This window comes from Lipotes vexillifer, unplaced genomic scaffold, assembly GCF_000442215.2.
Source record: "Lipotes vexillifer unplaced genomic scaffold, Lipotes_vexillifer_v1.1 scaffold462, whole genome shotgun sequence".
Lineage (NCBI taxonomy): Eukaryota > Metazoa > Chordata > Mammalia > Artiodactyla > Lipotidae > Lipotes > Lipotes vexillifer.
The window spans coordinates 1,967,718-1,990,952 of NW_006770402.1; the positions used below are offsets into that span (position 1 = coordinate 1,967,718).

General features: G+C 34.7%; 1 protein-coding gene across 13 annotated transcripts in view; it reads left to right on the plus strand.

The window, feature by feature from the left end:
• ADGRL3 (adhesion G protein-coupled receptor L3) overlaps nucleotides 1-23,235 on the plus strand; it is a 588,406-nt gene that overhangs the window by 535,297 nt on the left and 29,874 nt on the right. For 7 of the 13 annotated variants that reach the window (XM_007446079.1, XM_007446074.1, XM_007446081.1 and 4 more), the window contains 2 exons: nucleotides 13,450-13,618; nucleotides 20,435-20,560. In XM_007446079.1, coding sequence (XP_007446141.1) covers nucleotides 13,450-13,618; nucleotides 20,435-20,560 — 295 coding nt within the window. Of the gene's footprint in view, nucleotides 1-10,873; nucleotides 10,901-13,449; nucleotides 13,619-20,434; nucleotides 20,561-23,235 lie in introns of all 13 variants that reach the window. The other 6 variants (XM_007446078.1, XM_007446073.1, XM_007446080.1 and 3 more) reach the window with 1 other exon arrangement.

The following is a 23,235-nucleotide window of genomic DNA, read 5'->3' on the forward strand; positions in this document are numbered from 1 at the left end:
ACTAACACAACATTGTAAAGCAACTATACTCCAATAAAAATTAATTAAAACTAACTAAATAAAGACTGGGGACCCCTGGATTTGGTAGTATGACAAAGCAGTGTCTCATAGATCACTTGTAAATGAAATCTGTTAGCTTGGGTTGCTAGAATATGGGTAACTGAATCCTTTTTATCCTCAGTTTGAGAGCCTCATTATCGATGAGAGGCAACTGGGAAAGCCCACTCAACATACAGATACATAAGTATTTATTACATTTTTTTTCTTCAATGAAAAGTGAAGAATACTTTCATTTTGAGAAACTTACTCATATTACCTTTTTCATTCCTACAGTAACCCAAACCAAATCCAAGGGAAAAAATCTTTATTCGTTTGATATAATTAGTTTTATATCAGGGAAAGTAAATTCAGCTGCATACTGAACCTGGAAATACTGGAGCACTAACCAGAATGTATATATATATATAATGATTGCACTCCTTCTCGCTGTTAAATACACAGTTCACTCACCAACAGCAATTAGCTAATTCGACAATTCCAGAGGATCCCAGAATGTACTAGTCTTGAAGTTGATGAGATCAACAATTCTGCCTAAAGGCATTCATTTTCCTTTACCTGTTGTGATTTATCAATGACCAGATCTTTTGGCTTGGGGATTAAATTCTCAAATATGGCTCTCATGACTCCATCTCTCTTCACACCAAACCTTACCCATGCCACTATTTTTAAAAATTATGTACTATTTTATATAATAAAAGGGAAAGTTTAAAACTATTTTTTAAATTAATGTTCTTTATATCTTGAATTTTATGTAATGTTTCCTTCAAAAATTTTGTCAAAAAACATTATACTTTGAACTGTTAAGGTCAGAGAAAGAATATCCTATAACTAATGTGATTCATTCATATTGTTTCTGTCCATTTATCATCTGTCTATACTGATATACTATATTATGAGTCTTTATATCATAGCATTAATTTATTTATAATTAATGTTTTCGTTAAGAAATCTGTCCTCTTGAAGATATATTTTTTGCTAAGCTACTATGGGGCTAGATTTTAAAGTTCTTTGGAATTGTAGAATATATAAGCATATGCATAATTGTTATCAATCTATGCAGAGGCCCCTAACAATTCTGATCTTGATTCTAATGATCACTTTTAAAGATAATTTTATGACATTAATGTTTAAATAAAGCTTTCAAATTTAGATGTAAGAATAAAATGATAAAATGTCTGATAAAAGAAAAGTGGATATGCTAAAGAAAGGAGGGTCTTTTTTTCTTACTGTGCCTTGAAAATTTTTTGTACAATATGTTTTATCTCATTTTCAGTGTCACCATTTATAAATTCTAAGGTAACCCTGTAAGTTCCTATTAATGTCTGCCAAGAGCATCTTAAGCCTTTGTGTCCATATTTTCATAAAACCTTAAAATAATTGCAGTAAAATTGTTTCAGTCCTACACCTTGGAATGAAGTTTTGTTTCAATGGACTTTCATTGGTAAACCAAAATGAAAATTATTCAGCATTAGAAACTAGTTACGTAGATATGTTTTTCAGAATAAAAAAATGAATCTATAGCATATACTTTTAGCACCATAACTGGTGGCAACATTATCATCAATTTAATTTAGATTTGATGGAGAGACATTCTAAAACTAGATACTCTAAGCCAATAGAATATCTGACAAAATGATGGAAGGCACTGAAATATTATAGATAATCTTTAGTGATCTTTAGATTTTGAACCATTGTATATTATTCATGTCATCCTGGAAGTAAAATTAATGAATAGTTCTTTGCCATTAGCATGAATTTCTATACTGAATATGAACTAGGGATCCTTATAGCTAAAACATACAAATTAAATGCTGTAGCAATTATTGCATAGGCTAAGACACTATAAAAATTACTCTAAATTATAGTTGCTTAAACTTATATGGGTCTAGAATAAGTGGTCTAAATCTAATACAGTGGCTCCACATCAATAAACAGCTTTCTTTCTAGGTCTGTCACTTTCTCCTAGCAAAAGAGAAGGAAAAAAAATGGTCAAAGGAAGGCCAATTCCAATCCTTGAATTGGCAAGACCCAGAAATGTCACAGTTCACTTCTGTTCACATTCCTGTGGACACTACTTAAACACATAGCTATAGCTAACTCTAAGTAAAGCTGGAATTGCTATCTTTATTATTGACTAGAGCAAGCGGCTGATCCCCACAATTACCAACAAAAACTGCTGAATTGCACCCTGATATCTCTCTTTAGTGGTTCTCATTAAAGGCAAACATCTCACTCCAGCAATTACAGTGCAAGTTCTGTATTTTATTTTTTGAAACATTTGGATAGCTTAATAAAATTTTGTAGAGTATTTTTGCATGTTTTCCTACATGCTAATGTCTGAAACTTTCTTTACTTAACATTGTACTATACAGATTAAGTTACAGTCATTCCAATCATGAACTTGGCATCACAGATGGAACATATTGATGCAATGGGAATGCATATAATGGAATAAATATCATGTTATTAAGTTCTGTAACTTTTCAATGTTAGCAGAAGTACAGGATTTTCTTTTTTGGCACAGTTTACAGCTGTTAAATATAATCAATTCTTAGAAATTCTTCTCTCTTTATCTTTTCACATACCCATGGCTTTATTTAAATTTCTCTTGGAATTTCCTTTCCTGGCTTAAAACTCTCTCTAGTCTGGCACTGTCCAATTGAACTTTCTGTGAAGACAGAAATGTTCTAGAACTACACTGTCCAATATGGGAGCTACTGAAGCTTTTAAGTACTTGTAATGTAACTAGTGTGATTAAGTAACTGAATTTTAAACTTTATCTCATTTTAATGAATTTAAATTGAAACAAGCCCATGTGGCCAGTAACTCCATATCAGATAGCACGGTTAGTCACTCCCTGCTCCATCTACAAACTTATTTCTGCCACATCTATTTTACAGCATAATGTTACTCCTGAAACCTCCTCAAATGAATTTAACTATTCAACATTTATTTTTTGGTGTTTTTTTTTTTTTTTACATCTTTATTGGAGTATAATGGCTTTACAATGGTGTGTTAGTTTCTGCTTTATAACAAAGTGAATCAGTTATACTTATGTTCCCATATCTCTTCCCTCTTGCATCTCCCTTGCTCCCACCCTCCCTATCCCACCCCTCTAGGTGGTCACAAAGCACCGAGCTGATCTCCCTGTGCAATGCGGCTGCTTCCCACTAGCTATCTACTTTACATTTGGTAGTGTATATATGTGCTTGCCACTCTCTCACTTTGTCACACCTTACCCTTCCCCCTCCCCATATTCTCAAGTCCATTCTCTAGTAGGTCTGTGTCTGTATTCCTGTCTTACCCCTAGGTTCTTCATGACATTATTATTATTTTTTAATTCCATATATATGTGATAGCATATGGTATTTGGCTTTCTCTTTCTGACTTACTTCACTCCATATGACAAACTCTAGGTCCACCCACCTCACTACAAATAATTTCTTTTCTTTTTATGGCTGAGCAATATTCCATTGTATATATGTGACACATATTCTTCATCCATTCATCCGATGATGGACACTTAGGTTGTTTCCATCTCCTGGCTATTGTAAATAGAGCTGCAATGAACATTTTGGTACATGACTCTTTTTGAATTATGGTTTTCTCAGGGTATATGCCTAGTAGTGGGATTGCTGGGTCATATGGTAGTTCTATTTGTAGTTTTTTAAGGAACCTCCATAATGTTCTCCATAGTGGCTGTACCAATTCACATTCTCACAAGCAGTGCAAGAGTGTTCCCTTTTCTCCACACCCTCTCCAGCATTTATTGTTTCTAGATTTTTTGATGATGGCCATTCTGACCGGTGTGAGATGATATCTCATTGTAGTTTTGATTTGCATTTCTCTAATGATTAATGATGTTGAGCATTCTTTCATGTGTTTGTTGGCAGTCTGTATATCTTCTTTGGAGAAATGTCTATTTAGGTCTTCTGCCTATTTTTGGATTGGGTTGTTTGTTTTTTTGTTATTGAGCTGCATGAGCTGCTTGTAAATTTTGGAAATTAATCCTTTGTCAGTTGCTTCATTTGCAAATATTTTCTCCCATTGTGAGGGTTGTCTTTTGGTCTTGTTTATGGTTTCCTTTGCTGTGAAAAAGCTTTGAAATTTCATTAGGTCCCATTTGTTTATTTTTGTTTTTATTTCCATTTCTCTAGGAGATGGGTCGAAAAGGATCTTTCTGTGATTTATATCATAGAGTGTCCTGCCTATGTTTTCCTCTAAGAATTTGATAGTTTCTGGCCTTACATTTAGGTCTTTAATCCATTTTGAGCTTACTTTTGTGTATGGTGTTAGGGAGTGTTCTAATCTCATATTTTACATGTACCTGTCCAGTTTTCCCAGCACCACTTATTGAAGAGACTGTCTTTGCTCCACTGTACATTCCTGCCTCCTTTGTCAAAGATAAGGTGAACATATGTGTGTGGGTTTATCTCTGGGATTTCTATCCTGTTCCATTGATCTATATTTCTGTTTCTGTGCCAGTACCATACTGTCTTGATTACTGTAGCTTTATAGTATAGTCTGAAGTCAGGAAGCCTGATTCCTCCAGCTCTGTTTTTCTTTCTCAAGATTGCTTTGGCTATTCGGGCTCTTTTGTGTTTCCATACACATACACATTGTGAAATTTTTTGTTCTAGTTCTGTGAAAAATGCCAGTGGTATTTTGATAGGGATTGCATTGAATCTGTAGATTGCTTTGGGTAGTAGAGTCATTTTCACAATGTTGATTCTTCCAATCCAAGAACATGGTACATCTCTCCATCTATTTGTATCATCTTTAATTTCTTTCATCAGGGTCTTATAATTTTCTGCATACATGTCTTTTGTCTCCTTAGGTAGGTTTATTCCTTGATATTTTATTCTTTTTGTTGCAGTGGTAAACGGGAGTATTTTCTTTATTTCACTTTCAGATTTTTCATCATTAGTGTATAGGAATGCCAGAGATTTCTGTGCATTAATTTTGTATCCTGCTACTTTACCAAATTCATTGATTAGCTCTAGTAGTTTTCTGGTAACATCTTTAGGATTCTGTATATATAGTATCATGTCATCTGCAAACAGTGACAGCTTTACTTCTTGTTTTCCAATTTGGATTCCTTTTATTTCCTTTTGTTCTCTGATTGTTGTGGCTAAAACTTCCAAAACTATGTTGAATAAGAGTGGTGAGGGTGGGAAACCTTGTCTTGTTCCTGATCTTAGTGGAAATGCTTTCAATTTTTCACCATTGAGGACGATGTTGGCTGTGGGTTTGTCATATATGGCCTTTATTATGTTGAGGAAAGTTCCCTGTATGCCTACTTTCTGCAGGGTTTTTATCATAAATTGGTGTTGAATTTTGTCTAAAGCTTTCTCTGCGTCTATTGAGATGATCATATGGTTTTTCTCCTTCAATTTGTTAATATGGTCTTTCACATTGATTGATTTGCATATACTGAAGAATCCTTGCATTCCTGGAATAAAACCCACTTGATCACGGTGTGTGGATTCTGTTTGCTAGTATTTTGTTGAGGAATTTTTGCATCTATGTTCATCAGTGATATTGGCCTGTAGTTTTCTTTCTTTGTGACATCCTTGTCTGGTTTTGGTATCAGGGTGATGCTGGCCTTGTAGAATGAGTTTGGGAGTGTTCCTCCCTCTGCTATATTTTGGAGGAGTTTGAGAAGGACAGATGTTAGCTCTTCTCTAAATGTTTGATAGAATTTGCCTGTGAAGCCATCTGGGTCTCAGCTTTGGTTTGTTGGAAGAATTTTAATCACAGTTTCAATTTCAGTGTTTGTGATTGGTCTGTTCATATTTTCTGTTTCTTCCTGATTCAGTGTTGGCACGTTGTGCATTTCTAAGAATTTGTCCATTTCTTCCAGGTTGTCCATTTTATTGGCATAGAGTTGCTTGTAGTAATCTCTCATGATCTTTTTTATTTCTGCAGTGTCAGTTGTTACTTCTCCTTTTTCATTTCTAATTCTATTGGTTTGAGTCTTCTCCCTTTTTTTGTTGATGAGTCTGGCTAATGGTTTATCAGTTTTGTTTATCTTCTCAAAGAACCAGCTTTTAGTTTTATTGATCTTTGCTATCGTTTCCTTCATTTCTTTTTCATTTATTTCTGATCTGATCTTTATGATTTTTTTTCTTCTGCTAACTTTGGCGTTTTTTTGTTCTTCTTTCTCTATTTGATTTAGGTGCAAAGTTGGGTTGTTTATTCGAGATGTTTCCTGTTTCTTAAGGTAGGATTGTATGGCTATAAACTTCCCTCTTAGAACTGCTTTTGCTGTATACAGAGAAAGCTATACAGTCTCCATTGTCATTTGTTTCTAGGTTTTTTTTTATTCCCTCTTTGATTTCTTCAGTGATCACTTTGTTATTAAGTAGTGAATTGTTTAGCCTCCATGTGTTTGTATTTTTTACGGATCTTTTCCTGTAATTGATATCTAGTCTCATAGTGTTGTGGTCAGAAAAGATACTTGATACAATTTCAATTTTCTCAAATTTACCAAGGCTTGATTTGTGACCCAAGATATGATCTATCCTGGAGAATGTTCCATGAGCACTTGAGAAAAATATGTATTCTGTTGTTTTTGGATGGAATGTCCCATAAATATAAATTAAGTCCATCTTGTTTAATGTTTAATTTAAAGCTTGTGTTTCCTTATTTATTTTCATTTTGGATGATCTCTGCATTGGTGAAAGTGGGGTGTTAAAGTCCCCTACTATGAATATGTTACTGTCGATTCCCCCTTTTATGGCTGTTAGTATTTGCCTTATGTATTGAGGTGCTCCTATGTTGGGTGCATTAATATTTACAATTGTTATATCTTCTTCTTGGATTGATCCTTTGATCATTATGTAGTGTCTTTCTTTGTCTCTTCTAATAGTCATTATTTTAAAGTCTATTTTGTCTGATATGAGAATTGCTACTCCAGCTTTCTCTTGGTTTCCATTTGCATGGAATATCTTTTTCCATCCCCTCACTTTCAGTTTGTATGTGTCCCTAGGTCTGAAGTGGGTCTCTTGTAGACAGCATATATATGGGTCTTATTTTTGTATCCATTCAGCCAGTCTGTGTCTTTTGGTGGGAGCATTTAATCCATTTACATTTAAGGTAATTATCGATATGTATATTCCTATTCCCATTTTCTTAATTGTTTTGAGTTTTTATTATAGGTCTTTTCCTTCTCTTGTGTTTCTTGCCTAGAGAAGATCCTTTAGCATTTGTTGTAAAGCTGGTTTGGTGGTGCTGAACTCTCTCAGCTTTTGCTTGTCTGTAAAGGTTTTAATTTCTCCATCAAATCTGAATGAGATCCTTGCTGGGTAGAGTAATCTTGGTTGCAGGTTTTTCTCCTTCATCACTTTCAGTATGTCCTGCCAGTCCCTTCTGGCTTGCAGAGTTTCTGCTGAAAGATCAGCTGTTAACCTTATGGGGATTCCCTTGTGTGTTATTTGTTGTTTTTCCCTTGCTGCTTTTAATATGCTTTCTTTGTATTTAGTTTTTGACAGTTTGATTAATATGTGTCTTGGCGTATTTCTCCTTGAATTTATCCTGTATGGGACTCTCTGTGCTTCCTGGACTTGATTAACTATTTCCTTTCCCATATTAGGGAAGTTTTCAACTATAATCTCTTCAAATATTTTCTCAGTCCCTTTCTTTTTCTCTTCTTCTTCTGGAACCCCTATAATTCGAATGTTGGTGCGTTTAATGTTGTCCCAGAGGTCTCTGAGACTGTCCTCAGTTCTTTTCATTCTTTTTTCTTTATTCTGCTCTGCAGTAGTTATTTCCACTATTTTATCTTCCAGGTCACTTATCCGTTCTTCTGCCTCAGTTATTCTGCTATTGATCCCATCTAGAGTATTTTTAATTTCATTTATTGTGTTGTTCATCATTGCTTGTTTTATCTTTAGTTCTTCTAGGTCCTTGTTAAATGTTTCTTGCATTTTATCTATTCTATTTCCAAGATTTTGGATCATCTTTACTATCATTATTCTGAATTCTTTTCCAGGTAGACTGCCTATTTCCTCTTCATTTGTTAGGTCTGGTGGGTTTTTATCTTGCTCCTTCATCTGCTGTTTTTCTGTCTTCTCATTTTGCTTATCTTACTGTGTTTGGGGTCTCCTTTTTGCAGGCTGCAGGTTTGTAGTTCCCATTGTTTTTTGTGTCTGTTCCCAGTGGCTAAAGTTGGTTCAGTGGGTTGTTCAGGCTTCCTCATGGAGGGGACTAGTGCCTGTGTTCTGGTGGATGAGGCTGGATCTTGTCTTTCTGGTGGGCATGTCCACATCTTGTGGTGTGTTTTGGAGTGTCTGTGGACTTATTATGATTTTAGGCAGGCTCTGTGCTAATGGATGGCGCTGTGTTCCTGTCTTGCTAGTTGTTTGGCATCGGGTGTCCAGTACTGTAGCTTGCTGGTCGTTGAATGAAGCTGGGTGTTGGTGTTGAGATGGAGATCTCTGGGAGATTTTCACCGTTTTATATTTCGTGGAGCTGGGAGGTCTCTTGTGCACCAGTGTCCTGAAGTTGGCTCTCCCACCTCAGAGGCACAGCACTGACTCCTGGCTGCAGCACCAAGAGCCTTTCATCCACACGGCTCAGAATAAAAGGGAGAAAAAGTAGAAAGAAAGAAAGAAAGAAAGAAAGAAAAAGGATGAAAGAAAATAAAATAAAGTAAGGTAAAACAAAATAATTAAAATAAAAAATAATTATTAAGAAAACAATATTTTTAACAAGTGAAAAAAAAAACAACAAAAAAACGGACGGATGGTACCCTAGGACAAATGGTGAAAGCAAAGCTATACAGACAAAATTTCACACAGAATCATACACATACACACTCACAAAAAGAGGAAAAGGGGAAAAAATAATAAATCTTGCTCTCAAAGTCCACATCCTGAATTTCAGATATTTCGTTGTCTATTTAGTATTCCACAGATGTAGGGGACATCAAGTTGGTTGTGGAGATTTAATCCACTGCTCCCGTGGCTGCTGGGAGAGATATCCCTTTCTCTTCTTTGTTCGCACAGCTCCCAGGTTTCAGCTTTGGATTTGGCCCCGCCTCTGCGTCTAGGTCGCCAGAGGGCGTCTCTTCTTCGCTCAGACAGGACGGGGTTAACGGAGCCACTGATTCAGGGTCTCTGGCTCACTCAGGCCGAGGGGAGGGAGGGGTATGGAGTGTGGGGCGAGCCTGCGGCGGCAGAGGCCAGCGTGACGTTGCACCAACCTGAGGCGCACCGTGTGTTCTCCCGGGGAAGTTGTCCCTGGATCCCGGGACCCTGGCATTGGCGGGCTGCACAGTCTCCCCGGAAGGGAGGTGTGGATAGTGACCTGTGCTCTCATACAGGCTTCTTGGTGGCGGCAGCAGCAGCCTTAGCGTCTCATGCCTGTCTCTGGGGTCCGTGCTTTTAGCCACGGCTTGCGCCAGTCTCCGGAGCTCCTTTAAACAGCGCTCTTAATCCCCTCTCCTCGCGCACCAGGAAACAAAGAGGGAAGAAAAAGTTTCTTGCCTCTTCGGCAGGTCCAGACTTTTTCCCGGACTCCCTCCCGGCTAGCCGTGGTGCACTAACCCCTTCAGGCTGTGTTCATGCTGCCAGTCCTCTCCCTTATTATTTGGTGTTTTATTCTTTGGATAAGAAATTCTGTATTTTCATTGTGAAAATACTCTAATAATAACTATGTGATATTTATCAAACACAATATTTCAGACACTTTTCTGAGCACTGAATACACAGTATATCATTTCATTATTACAAGAAAATTACCACCATTTTATATATGTATAAAGTGACACAACCACAGGCTAATTAATCTTTGCCTACGATCAAATAGCTAGTAAGTGAATTAAGTTAGGATGTAAACCTCAGGCAAACTGGCTTCAAAGCCCAGGCTCTCACTCTATTCTTTACCCTTTCATCACCCTGGAGAGTAAGGATTTTTTTATCAGTGGTTCTCTTTGTTCAAAATGCATCACAGTTGGAGCCTTTCTAAGAGCTTTACTTGTATATGCATAATATCAGAAACTATTGCCTCTTGCAAGAGGTAAGAGAAAAGAGGACACAGTTTTCTGTTTCTTTTCTGTCCTATCACAATTCACTGAGTAGCAACTATGTTTGTAAAAAAATATCCAAAATATCCCCTAACTAGTCTTTACTAATTTGGTGCTTGGATCTCATTTTATCAGGATGATACTAAATAGATTAGTATATATAAGTGATAATGAACAGGTGCCATCTGTTTGCTCGTATTACTACAAAAGATTATTCAAAATTTTTTCTCAGTGCACTATCAGAAAGAATTTTAAAGTAGTTGGGTTGATTATTTTTAAAGAGCTATAATGTTCAGATTTAACTCAGGTCAATCATCTGCAAGTTAAAATTACTCAGAAGTGTACTGTCCATAATTAAGTAATCTTACCTACTAATATTATACAATAAGAAGACCTTTAGGTGACATGAAATCTGTCATTTTAAGTATGCCCCCAAGCCTTTTCCAGATTGCTCATAAGATTTCTCATTCTCTAGAGAAATGTGATCTCTTAGAAATAAATGTCTCTGTCAAGTCACAAGTAATATGAGCATATGATGAAAAAATGGAATATTTTAGTCTCATAAGGGATATTGCAGTATTGTAAAATTGATTTTATTCCTCATTATTTAAGTTCTCATGGTCATTTTAGCATTTACCTTTTAGATATAAAGGGAAGTTTATGATGCCTTTTAGGGAGGTGGGGGACAGAGGCCTTTGGGGACCAGGAGAATATTTTTCATATGAAATTCTTTGTCATAAAATGCTAATGTTGGTGTTCTTGTCTTTATGTCTATGCATTCTTTAGCTATGAGGATAACAGACCCTTCATCAAGTAAGAATGACCTGAATGGCTGATAAATTCCATTTATCAGTGTGGTCCCATGAACCAGCTGTCAGATCAGTACTGAAAAATCATTAGAGCTTCTGTCATTCACATTGAGACAGAAGAGCAAACTGTGCAGGAAAATAATCAGGCATACAACTTCTATGCAGAATAAATATGCTGCAGGTGTATTGCCAGAAAAATTCTGCTTCACCTCTTTTAATTGGATATCACCTGAATTTAGTGCCACAGTAATAGCAATTTCATGTGGTACAGACTTGTTTTGCTTTTAATAGATTTCTCTTTTCATTTTGGTGTGCTCCTCTGTGTTGCATATGTCCTCATTTCTGTTGTTTGTTTGGACATCATTCATCTAAAATTATTTCGTGATTTAGTGTTATATCTTCAAATGATCTCAGGGGTATGAAACTACCCAACTGCAAATGAAACTAATGAATTTTTAGGTTAAATATCCAAAAGAGGGGAAAATACCTCCTTCAAAAATTAAACTTTACATATGCAAAATTGTCTCTTTCAAATTCGATACGTCACTTGATTGTTGATCCAATTGTTTATGAACATATCTTTTAAATTTCTAAAACAAAACTACAAGTCTGTACTAATCTATAAGCATAAACACAAATGCTAATATTTGGGCTTTTTTTCCTTTGTACATTTTAAAATTACATGTCCTGTAATTAAGACTGGCAACCTTTGGGTGACCTTGCTGCAGACTTTCAGTTTGTTCTTCTGGTGAAGAGTCCTTTGTTTTCATTTTCTCCAATACCATTTCACTTACTTCTTCATGCTCTTGCTTAATTTTTTCTTTTGAAGTTGGGCTCATCACTCTTTTATATCATTAACACTTGGGCCCATCATGTGTTTTCTAGTGAATAATAGCTGGCTTGAGTATTTTATCCTATCATTTTATTTTTAAATCTGAATAGCAATTTTGACTTAATGGTGACTCTTCCCATTTTTCCTTATTCCAATACCTGTAAACAAATAAGAGCTTTACTTTGAAAGTTCCCATACTTCTGAATCTGCTTGTAAAATAAGATATTAATATCGAAGATGTTTTCTAATTTGTATAAGCAAACATGCCACATACAATGGCAAGCTTCTTTTAGGGATTCTTTATTCAAGAGTATTAAAGTTTTAAATTAAGCACATTAAATTTAGTGGATGTTTACATCTGAAATATAGTGGCTGATGGTTGTAGAAGGAAAATGGTAAATATTTGAGATTAATTTTAATAAGACTTTAATAATATTTGACTACTTTGGGACATATCTTTCTTAAGACGTAGTTCTCTCTGAAAAATTTATTAAACCCAGCTTCGGATTATAGTAAACATATGTGATTTTTCCCCTTCATTTTGTAAAGTTTCAATCCCCATATTTATTCCTTAGACAATGTAAGTAGCAGATAGCAGTCTGCTAAAAATAAATATTAGATTACCATGTTCAGGAAGGTATACTGGGAAAGGAAAAGGTGGGCTCATAAGAGTATAGAGATCTAGACTGTTTTGGTCCTATTCTATATACTTAGAGAGAAGTTGAGAAGATTCCATTTTCAATTACTGGATTCCCGTCTATTGGAAAGATTCATTTTATTTTGATAGTAAATACATAATACATAACTACAAATATATGGACTTTTGTCACCCATTTATTACTATTGTGAATGGCAGCTTGGAGGAAACTAAGGGAATGGAGTGAGAGTGAGAATTTGTCTTCCATTCTGGACTACTTTGTTCATCCCTCTCCATCCCATTCTCAGCTTCATTTTCTCCCGCGAGTTTGCAGACACTTCAAAGACATGAAGGTGTCCTGACCAATTGCGCTTCTTTTCAACAAAGCTGCCGATTGCCCGATATCCAAAGTCTAGTCCAACATAACCCAAGACACAGCAATCCAAAGGCTGAAAGAGTAGATGGTGATCTAGAGGGGAACTATTTTTTCCCATTTACTGTATCTCACACTTGTTCTACTTAACTATAGAATCAGACAAATAGAGGTTTAAAATTTTATACAATCTTCCATATACTGGTTCCTCTGTTCTTGTCTGTAAACCCTAAATTTTTTATGGAAGAAGAGGAAATTTGGAAAAATGGGGTAAAAGTGTATCAGATGAAGAGTCCAATCAAACAAGTGTTTGATTAATGGAAAGAGTCCAATCAAACAAATGTTGTCATACCAATGAGACGAGTGGAGACTAACATAGCTTTACAGACTCTTCCCCCTTGCCATTCACCATAATTACATCTCCATACCATTTGCGTATGTGCTGCAAATACATGAATAATTTAATAGTACAAATCTGCTTTTGCATAAGTGAATTTCTGTGTTTATAGCATTTTCATTCATGTATATCTCCTCAAGCTTGAAAACATGTAAGTTCTCATTAAAATCTTAAAGTACTTATACCACCTGTCTTACATTTTCTGTCAATAAAACTGTAACATTTTTTTCAGTGTCAGTATTGTTGATACAATATGACTGTGTTAATTAAAGACAAATTATTTGATAACCCTTAATTTTCTCTTCTCTCTGCAGGTCATGGGTTATAGGTGCAATAGCTCTTCTCTGCCTGTTAGGATTGACCTGGGCCTTTGGACTCATGTATATTAATGAAAGCACAGTCATCATGGCGTATCTCTTCACCATTTTCAATTCTCTACAGGGAATGTTTATATTCATTTTCCATTGTGTCCTACAAAAGAAGGTAAGCTAGAATTCTCTGTTCAAGAATAAATAGCATACATTCTATGACAGCAAAGTACCCATAACATAAATCATTTTTGATGTGTTTGTCTCTAAGAAATAAATAATTACTTAATTGATTTCATTTTTATAATAGTAAAGACAAAACAGACATAAAATGAAAGCATAAAAGTTGGCAAATGTGCTTGACAGCAAAAAACAGAATCAAAATATTTTGATTTGGACAATGTACAAAAACTCTATTCTTATAGATTTGACCTTATAGTCTTTAATATTTTTATCGGCAGACACATGGGATTTGTGTATTAGGGAGTAGATTTTCTAAGATGTTATGGAGGCATGGGATATATGTATATATATGTACATATATGGCATGGCATAGGAAATACATATTTTTCTGTTTTTTTTAAAACTAATTTGTATTGATATATTCTAGAAAATATAATTATCTAAACATTTTATGATAAAAACATTTATTTTTTAAATGAATGGTGGAAACTTAGTAAAGATCTCTGTATTTCTTTAAAAGCATCGTTTATAAAATCTATGATTTTGATGATTAGAATGCAATATTTAATTTTTATATTGGTCTATTTTTATGATTTTTCACATCTATAAGGACCAAAATATTTATTTTCAAAGTTAATTTTAGCAACTAAATACTTACATTGCTTTTTTTTTTTTAATCTCAAGATTAATTTTCTCATTTTACACTGTTTAACTCTATTATAAATGTGGTCTTTGTAGTTCTTGACCATATAGACCCCTGAGCCAAGACTGGGTCGGAATCCTAGCTCATCTACTTAAAGGCTTATGTGACTTTGGGCCACTTAATTAACCTTTATATGCCCCAGTTTCCTCATGTGTAAAATGGAGGTAATAAAAATAATTATGAGATATTGAGAGGTGGCTCTGAAAATGAAATGGCAAGAAGTGAAATTTTTTTTCTAAGAAAGAAACTATAAGACCTAAAATTGTTTTTGGAAGATAAAGAGTAAAGATATCCACTTCTACGATTTTTGTCTTGAGAGACTAAGGGAACCTCAAATAAAAGTTGAGAAAGGTGTCCACTTGTCGAGATGCATCCAGTTTTATCCTGTTTGAGTTTTTTATGGTGGTAGGTATTAAAAATGTGTTGGCATGATCTTAAATACAGGCTAGAATAGTATTGATGACTCAGACCTGTAAATGTAAGTTACAGAAAAGAAAAGAGTTTATGATGTTAGAATGGATGGATTCTAATCTAATGGATTAGAATTAACTTAGAAAAGAGGTTGTGTTGGAAGGGATGAATCTTCCCAAATACTTAGTGTACACACACCCCAAATTGCCATCACTTAACCTAATAAAGGTTTTTTTTACTCATTGCACAATTGATGAGGGTACCTCATGGAGGGACACAGCCCAATGAAAGCTCAGCCAACCTCACTGTTCGATTTCCACAACCACCTTGGGTGTTGACACCTAGCAGATAGTCTGAGAAAGAGAGAGAGGATCTTGTATAAAAAGGAAGTGGTTCACATCACTTCTACTCACCTTCCATCAGATAGGACACTATAAATAGTACCAACTAAACTTCAAGGAAAACTGGGAAACATACTCTACTTTTTGTACCCCAGGAAGATGAGGAATTGGGTATCACAAACAGCTAACAGTCTACCACACTTGATGATTATGAAGAGTAGGAGACATGAGTAATGAGTAAGAATAGAAATGGAAGGAAGAAAGTGTTTGAGGAGAAGAATGAGAAGATAATACCTAATTGAAAGATAAGGGGGAAATGTCCAGAAGTAGACACTGGTCAGTATTATAAAACACTTCAGAGAAGTAAGAAAGACTAAGCACTTGGAAGGATTTCTAGATTTTGGTAGAAAAAAAGCTATAACTGATTGTCAAGAGCAATATGTAGAATGATGGGTGCAAAATCAGGAGATTAAGGGAAAGGATAGCATTTGTCCATATAAATAAGGAAATATTGGGCCATCATATTTAGTCATACTAACATCTTCAAATGTAGGGAACCAGCTTTATCAATTATTATATGTATTAGCTGGAAATTGGACTAGCGCATTTTTAAATTTTAATGTTTATATTGAAGTTTTCTACAGAACAGAAAATAGTTTTGTGCTTTGTGCATGAATGATTTTGATTGTAATTATTTTTTATTAGCCAGTACCTATTAGTTTTCCCAATTATTATTTTTATTGTATTACAAATACATGTCAATGTTTTGATGTCCATGTAGAGATACCAGACCTCAGGATCCAAAAACATGTCTAGAATTTTTAGTATATTGAACATATTTAACAGAAGTGAAATTTTTAAAAATATATGTCATCAAGCTCAATTTTGTGGTTCATTAGAACAGAGTTCAGCAAACCACAGTTTGTGGGCCAGATTTGTCCAGCTGCTTTTAATTTTTGCAGTCAGCCAAGAATTGTTTTTGCATTTTTAAATGGATGCATTTAAAATTTAAAATAAGTACACACACAGCATTGTTGGTTTTGCCTCTTGGTTCACAAAGCCTGAAATATTGACTGTCTGGCCCTTCATGAAAAAAGTGCGAGGTCCTGATTCAGAAGCTTATTTTTATGATTTATAATAACTAGTAATAAGCATATTTTCTTTGATGCATTCTTTGTTTTGAATTTTTCGATTTTGGTGGCATTTTTATTGGGTGTCAAGAACATGGCCCAACATCAGAGAATATGGACATCGAATTATTATTCACCGTTTTTTTGCCTACAAAAAATCCAGATACTTCTCTTTGAAATTGCAGAAACAGTCTTAGGAGATTTTTCTTTTATTCCTTTTTTAAAAATTGAGGTATAATTGAGATATAACATTGTGTAAGTTTAAAGTATACAATGTATTGATTTGATACACTTATGTACTGTGAAATAATTACCACCATAGAGTGAATAGCTAATACCTCTATCATCTAACATCTTTTCTTTTCTGTGGTGAGAACACTTAAGATCTCCTCTCTTAGCAACTTTCAACTGTATAATACAGTACTGTTAACTAGAATCATCATCATGTACCTTAGATTTCTAGAACTTATTCATCTTATGGCTAGAAGTTTGTACCCTTTGACCAACATTTCCCCATTTCCACACAGCCAACCTCTGGTAACAACCAATCTATTCTGTTTCTATGAGTTTGGCTTTTTCAGATTCCACATATAAGTGATACCATACAGGATTCATCTTTCTCTGTCTGACTTACTTCACTTGGCATAATGCCTTCAAGGTCCATCAAACATTGTTGCAAATGGCATGATTTCCTTCTTTCTTGTGGCTGAATAATATTCCTAGATACATGTAACACATCTTCTTTATCCATTCATTCACTGATGGACACTTAGGTTGCTTTCATATCTTGGCTGTTGTGAATAGCGCTGCAATGAATATGGGAGTGTAGACATCTCTTCAAGATCCTGATTTCATTTCCTTTGGATATATACCCAGAATTGGGATTGCTGAATCATATGGTAGTTCTATGTTCAATTTTATGAGGAACCTCCATACTGTTCTCCATAATGGCTGTACTTATTTACATTCCCACCAACAGTGCACAAGGGCTCTCTTTTCTCCATATCCTCACCAATACTTATCTCTTGTCTTCTTGATGCTACCCATTCTAACATATGTGAAGTGATATCTCATTGTGATTTTATTTGCATTTTTCTACTTAGTTATGTTGAGTATCTTTTCATGTTAGCCATTTGTATGTCTTCTTAGGTAAAAAACTTCTATTCATTTCTTTTGTCCACTTTTAAATTGGATTGTTTGGTTTTTTTGCTTCTGAGTTGTATGAGTTCTTTATATATTTTTGGTATTAACCCCTTTTCAGATATATGATTTGCAAATATTTTATTCCATCCTGTAGATTGCCAATAAATTCTGTTGTTTCTTTTGCTGTGTAGAAGCTTTTTAGTTTAATGTAGTACAACTTACTACTTTTGCTCTTGTTGCTTGTGCTTTCGATGTCGTATCCAAAAAATTATTGTCAAAACCAATGTCCAGTTTTCCCCTGTTTTCTTCTAGGAGTTTTGTGGTTTCAGGTCTTATGTTTAATTCTTTAATCCATTTTGAGTTAAATGTTGTGGGTGGTATAAGATAGGGGTTCAATTTCATTCTTCTGCGTGCGGTTAGCCAGTTTTCCTAATACCATTTATAAAAGAGATTGTCTTTTCCCCATTAATTATTCATGGCTCCCTCGTCAGATATTAGTTGACCATATATGCAAGGGTTTATTTCTGGGCTCTCCATCTGTTCCATTGTCTATGTGTCTATTATGTCAATACCATACTGCTTTGATTACTCTAGCTTTGTAGTATAGTGTGAAATCAGGAAACACGAAACCTCCATCTTTGTTCTTTCTCAGGATTGCTTTGGCTCTTTGAGGTCTTTGGTGGTTCTGTACAAATTTTAGAGTTGTTTTCCCTGTGTCTGTGAAGAATATCATTGAAATTTTTTCAAGAGATTGCATTGAATCTATAGACAGTATTGATTCTTATGGACATTTAACAATCATATTTCCTATAGGAGGTTTTTTTTTTCGTGTTACGCGGGCCTCTCACTGTTGTGGCCTCTCCCGTTGTGGAGCACAGGCTCCGGACATGCAGGCTCAGCGGCCATGGCTCACAGGCTCAGCCGCTCCGCGGCATGTGGGATCTTCCTGGACCGGGGCAGGAACCCGTGTCCCCTGCATCGGCAGGCGGACTCTCAACCACTGCGCCACCAGGGAAACCCTTCCCAGAATCATTTTGAGGGAGGAGCCTAGCATAGTTCCTAGCAAATAGTGATTAAAAAGTAGAAGCTTCTTCATCTCATCCCCCCAAAACTTACACATGTCTTGGACACACACAGGTGGGCACAAACTTACTTCTTCTAAAAAATAAACAAAATATGAATTGGCTTGTAAATAGTGAATAAAAATAATTATTTCTAATTATTGAGAAATATAGCATAGAAGAGGTTGGTTGGAATACATTAATGTAACTTAAATATATTAAATAATATGTAATTCTGACATTACAAATCAGAGAAAGGCTTCAAAGCTTAGCACATCATGCCTCTCTGTTTTGTTCTCACTGAATGCCTTTTTTCTCTTAACTGTCCATTCTTTCAACTTGATCTTCTAAACCAACACATTCCAACCTATCTTTTAAAGATAGCTTGAAGAAGTCCTCTTCTCTGAGAAGCCTTCCTTGGTCTGCCTACCCACTTCCTATCAGGCTCTCCTCCTCCATGCTTTGATTCACCTCACTCTGTATCATTGTTCCTATCACATAATAAGGATTTAATGAATGTGAGTTCTTCAAACAAATCTGAATATAGTCAGTCTCTGATTTTGCTATATCTTTGATAGAATGAATATTAATATATTAAGATATAATTTTTTTTCAAATACTAATTTTAATGTGTCATTCACACTACTTTTTTTGTTTGTTTCTGATTCTAAATAACACTTCTCCAAAAAGCATGTTTTTATAACTTGGTTTTAAATAATATTACATTGTCACAATCTCTGGAAACTATGAACTCATGTGAAATCAATAAAGTGCTAAGAATAACATATATACAGTGTTATTTCATAATGAATGTAAAATATGTGACTATAAAACCAATAAGTTATCCTAGAATGTGTTTTTAATTGATGGACAAGTAGTTGGTAATTATTTTTCTTGATGTTGCTAGTGGAGGTGAGATTTAGAACAGTTACTGTTTATTTTTGTATGTCTTGTTTGATTAAATAGGCAGTAATAAAAATGTTTAAATAAACATGATCAAAGTTTTCCCCAAAATTGTTGATATATTTTCCTGTTTGAAAACATCAGCTAAGAAATGATTATCTCCTTTTATCCTGTGATTTTTATACAACAGCAAGGATTAATAATGTAGTCACGATGCTATATAGAAAAGCAATCATATTTCTCTGTAATTATTGAATAGAACTATTTTGAAGGAATGAATTTAAAATATTTTGAGAATATTTTATAGTCTCAAGTTGCAGATTTGACCTCTTTTAAGAGAAATAAACTTCAGAGAAATATAAAATTTTAAAAAATGCTTAGCCCAACACATTCCTTTTTTTTTCTGTTCTGTCTTTAAATATTCTCTCTCCTCTCTTTCTCCCTCTCCTACTTTCTCCATTCCCTCTTCTCTCTAACTTCCTCACTACACTTCTGCCTAAAGAACAGTTCTACTGGGCTTCCCTGGTGGCGCAGTGGGTGAGAGTCCACCTGCCGATGCAGGGGACAGGGGTTCGTGCCCCGGTCCGGGAAGATTCCACATGCTGCGGAGCGGCTGGGCCCGTGAGCCATGGCCGCTGAGCCTGCATGTCCGGAGCCTGTGCTCCGCAACGGGAGAGGCCACAACAGTCAGAGACCCACGTACCGCAAAAAAAAAAAAAAAAAAAAAAGTACAACTGTTCTAGTGAGGAAGTTAGAGAGAAGAGGGAATGGAGAAAGAGTTAGATAGGCTACTTCATATCAAATCTATGAAGCTAAAAATAGTGTCTTGAAGAGTCTTAAGTTTTTGTTTTTCCAACTGAGACTGTATCATTATAGTGTGATTGGATATATGTGTGTTTGTGTGTTTTAAAAGGCTCCAATTATGCAAAATTTCAATCTTGACAGTATGAATATTATTTTATATTGTGAAAAATGTATAAAATATATGATGAACAGACTTTTTATATCTGTAGGGCAAAAAAATTTTATATTAATTATCTAAAATAAAACACATGCATTTTACATTTCCTAGCTGAAATGAATTACTTGCTAACAGAAGTTAACATTTTTGGCTAGGTACGAAAAGAGTATGGGAAATGTCTGCGAACACATTGTTGTAGTGGCAAAAGTACAGAGAGCTCCATTGGCTCAGGGAAAACATCTGGTTCTCGAACTCCTGGGCGGTACTCCACAGGCTCACAGGTAAACAATATTTGTTAACTAAAATGAAATATCTCTTACCTATCTTCTGTTATGGGTTGCTATCCTTTCTTGATGAGATCTATTTTCTATCCCAAGTATTTAACATATCAAATTTGTTGTTTTGTTTTAGTGTGTCTCAAATGAAAATGGTTATGACAGAAATTTAAGAAACCAAATTGCAAAAAAAGTGAAGTTTAGGGTCTAAGTTTGCATAATAATTCATGATTTCAGATTATTCCCAGTTGAATGAATATAGAAGGTAAGGAAAGGAATTTTGCATTTCACTCAAAATTCTAAGAAAATAATATTTTACATAGATATATGATTCTTGAGTTAATTACTTCACTTAACTAGTGTAATAATTCTTTATCATATACTGTATTTACTTATTAGATGGTATGCTGGAAAATCGAAGGGCAATTCAGGAAATGAAGAATACCATAATAGCATCATTGACTTAGCTGATCTAAGTGCTACTCTCATCAGTCCAGCATTAAATATAGTAGCTGCATTATCCCTCATCAAGGAAATTTTAAACTTTTAGGTAACCTGTCTGCCATTTTTCCTAGGCCACAATGTCAGTCCAAAGATTATTACATAGAAAGTTCAGCAACTCTAGGATGACTAAAATGAGCCAGTCAAATAAAAGACATATGTGGGTCATGCATGAATGAGTTTGGGTTCCAACTAGCATACTATTATTTTTAAGATTGTATGGTTCAGTGGGAAAAACAATCATTTTTTTCAGTGTTGTTAATAGCAATTTTCTGAAGAAGACTTGAATTTTATTTCCTAAATAAAGTTGTAAATCAATGACATTTTTTTAACTCAGCTCAACCTATAAATCTATTTTTTTAACTTGGTAATTTTATATATAATATAAAAAAGAACACTTCATTTGTTCTTTGACTAATTTCCAATCAGCTTGTAAATTTAATCCATTAAATTCACCTAAACAATTCCATTCATATGCTTAGAAAATTAAATATCCTCGTAACCTTTAAATAGCATTTACAAATCTAATATATCTGATTCTCTCAAACACATTCACTGTCAGACCGGACTGTCGTACACACCTAACTAGCACTTGAAAAACTCTATAAACCAAAGATAATGAACAATATTGTCGGAAATAAACACTTTCCTCACACTAAAGGAGTTCTCTTTTATCTTACAAATAAAACTACATATCTAATATCCATCTAATATTTCCAACTAAAAATTTTAAAACTAACCTATAACTGTCAAACCTATCAGACTATCTCAACACTTAACAAGCACTAATTATCATAATGATCATGAAACTTATTCCTACATATAATATACAGCTATTAATAATTTGAATTTATTTTATTATTTCTATGCCTTACTGAGGTTGCAAAGTTGTAAATTAGGGGAAGCAAATGTCCCAAGTTAGGTGGACTGAGATTTCTTAGTCTAGGGCTACTAAATTTGTCAGTTAGAAATCTGAAGTTTCACGTAAGAGTTGGAGCATACCTGGATGATGCTTCCAGCGTGACCTCCTTGTAATCCATTCCTTTATTTTCAACCTGATAATGCTTAACTCTCTTTTTTGTAACAATCTTTTCCACAGCTTTTAAATTGCTGAGATTCTATATGTCATTTAACTTGATTTGTTTGTGCATACTTCTCATAAAACCGAACGCATCAACCATTATCCCGTAGTCATTTTATTGACATATGCCCTTAATGTAACAATACTTTGGAGCTTCATTTATTATGTTAGAACAGAGTTGTGCAGTGTTTAGCATTACTTCTAAGCTACATGATAGGGCAGTGCAGCTTAATAGAATAACCATAAACTTGGTGGGTGGGGAGACCTTGGTTTGAATTCTAGCCTTGCCATGTACCTACCAGCTGTGACACAAAACAAGTTATTAAATCTCACTGACCCTCAGTTTTTTCATAATTAAAGTGGTTTCTGATTTCTTATGTTGTTAGGAAGATCAAGCTAATGTATACCAGACACAACATACTGTACGTGCTCAATAAACTGGAGCAGGTACCACTTACTAGTGTCATTATTGCAGACTATATTTTCAGGTATATATTTTAAAGCTGTGTCATTTTTTTCACTTTTACAGTTATAACATCACAATTCTAATAGTGGGAACAAAAACCCAATATTAGGTTTTTTATTATGCTTAATATAATACTAATTCTGATTAACTACAATAATCCAACCCTACATAAAATGATAGTCACTTAAATCTAGTCTGTTTAGGTAAAAATAATAAATATTTCATATTAACTGTGAACTTCCATGAGCAAAGTCTAAAACACTCACTGATATTAAGGTAAACTTTTGGGAGTATAGATGCCTTTTTCCACATCAGAGAACTTCTAAAATCACAATTGTTATATTTTTTGTTGAGAAACATTGTTTCTCTTTAAATGCCAAGCAGTCTTGTAAGCTCTGGTGATAAAATGGTTGAAAGACAAATAACTTTCCCCATGATCTGGAGCTTTCATTCTAATTGTAAAAGGCAGAAAATTTGTTAACAAACAAATACACCAACAGGGAATATCAGATTATGAGAGCTGGTGGATAACCAAATATGGTTATGTGATACAGAAAGTCCAGGTAGTTACTTAGATTAAGTGCTAGGCAAAGACTATTTGGGGAAATGACAGGAAGGGAGTTCAGGGAAAGA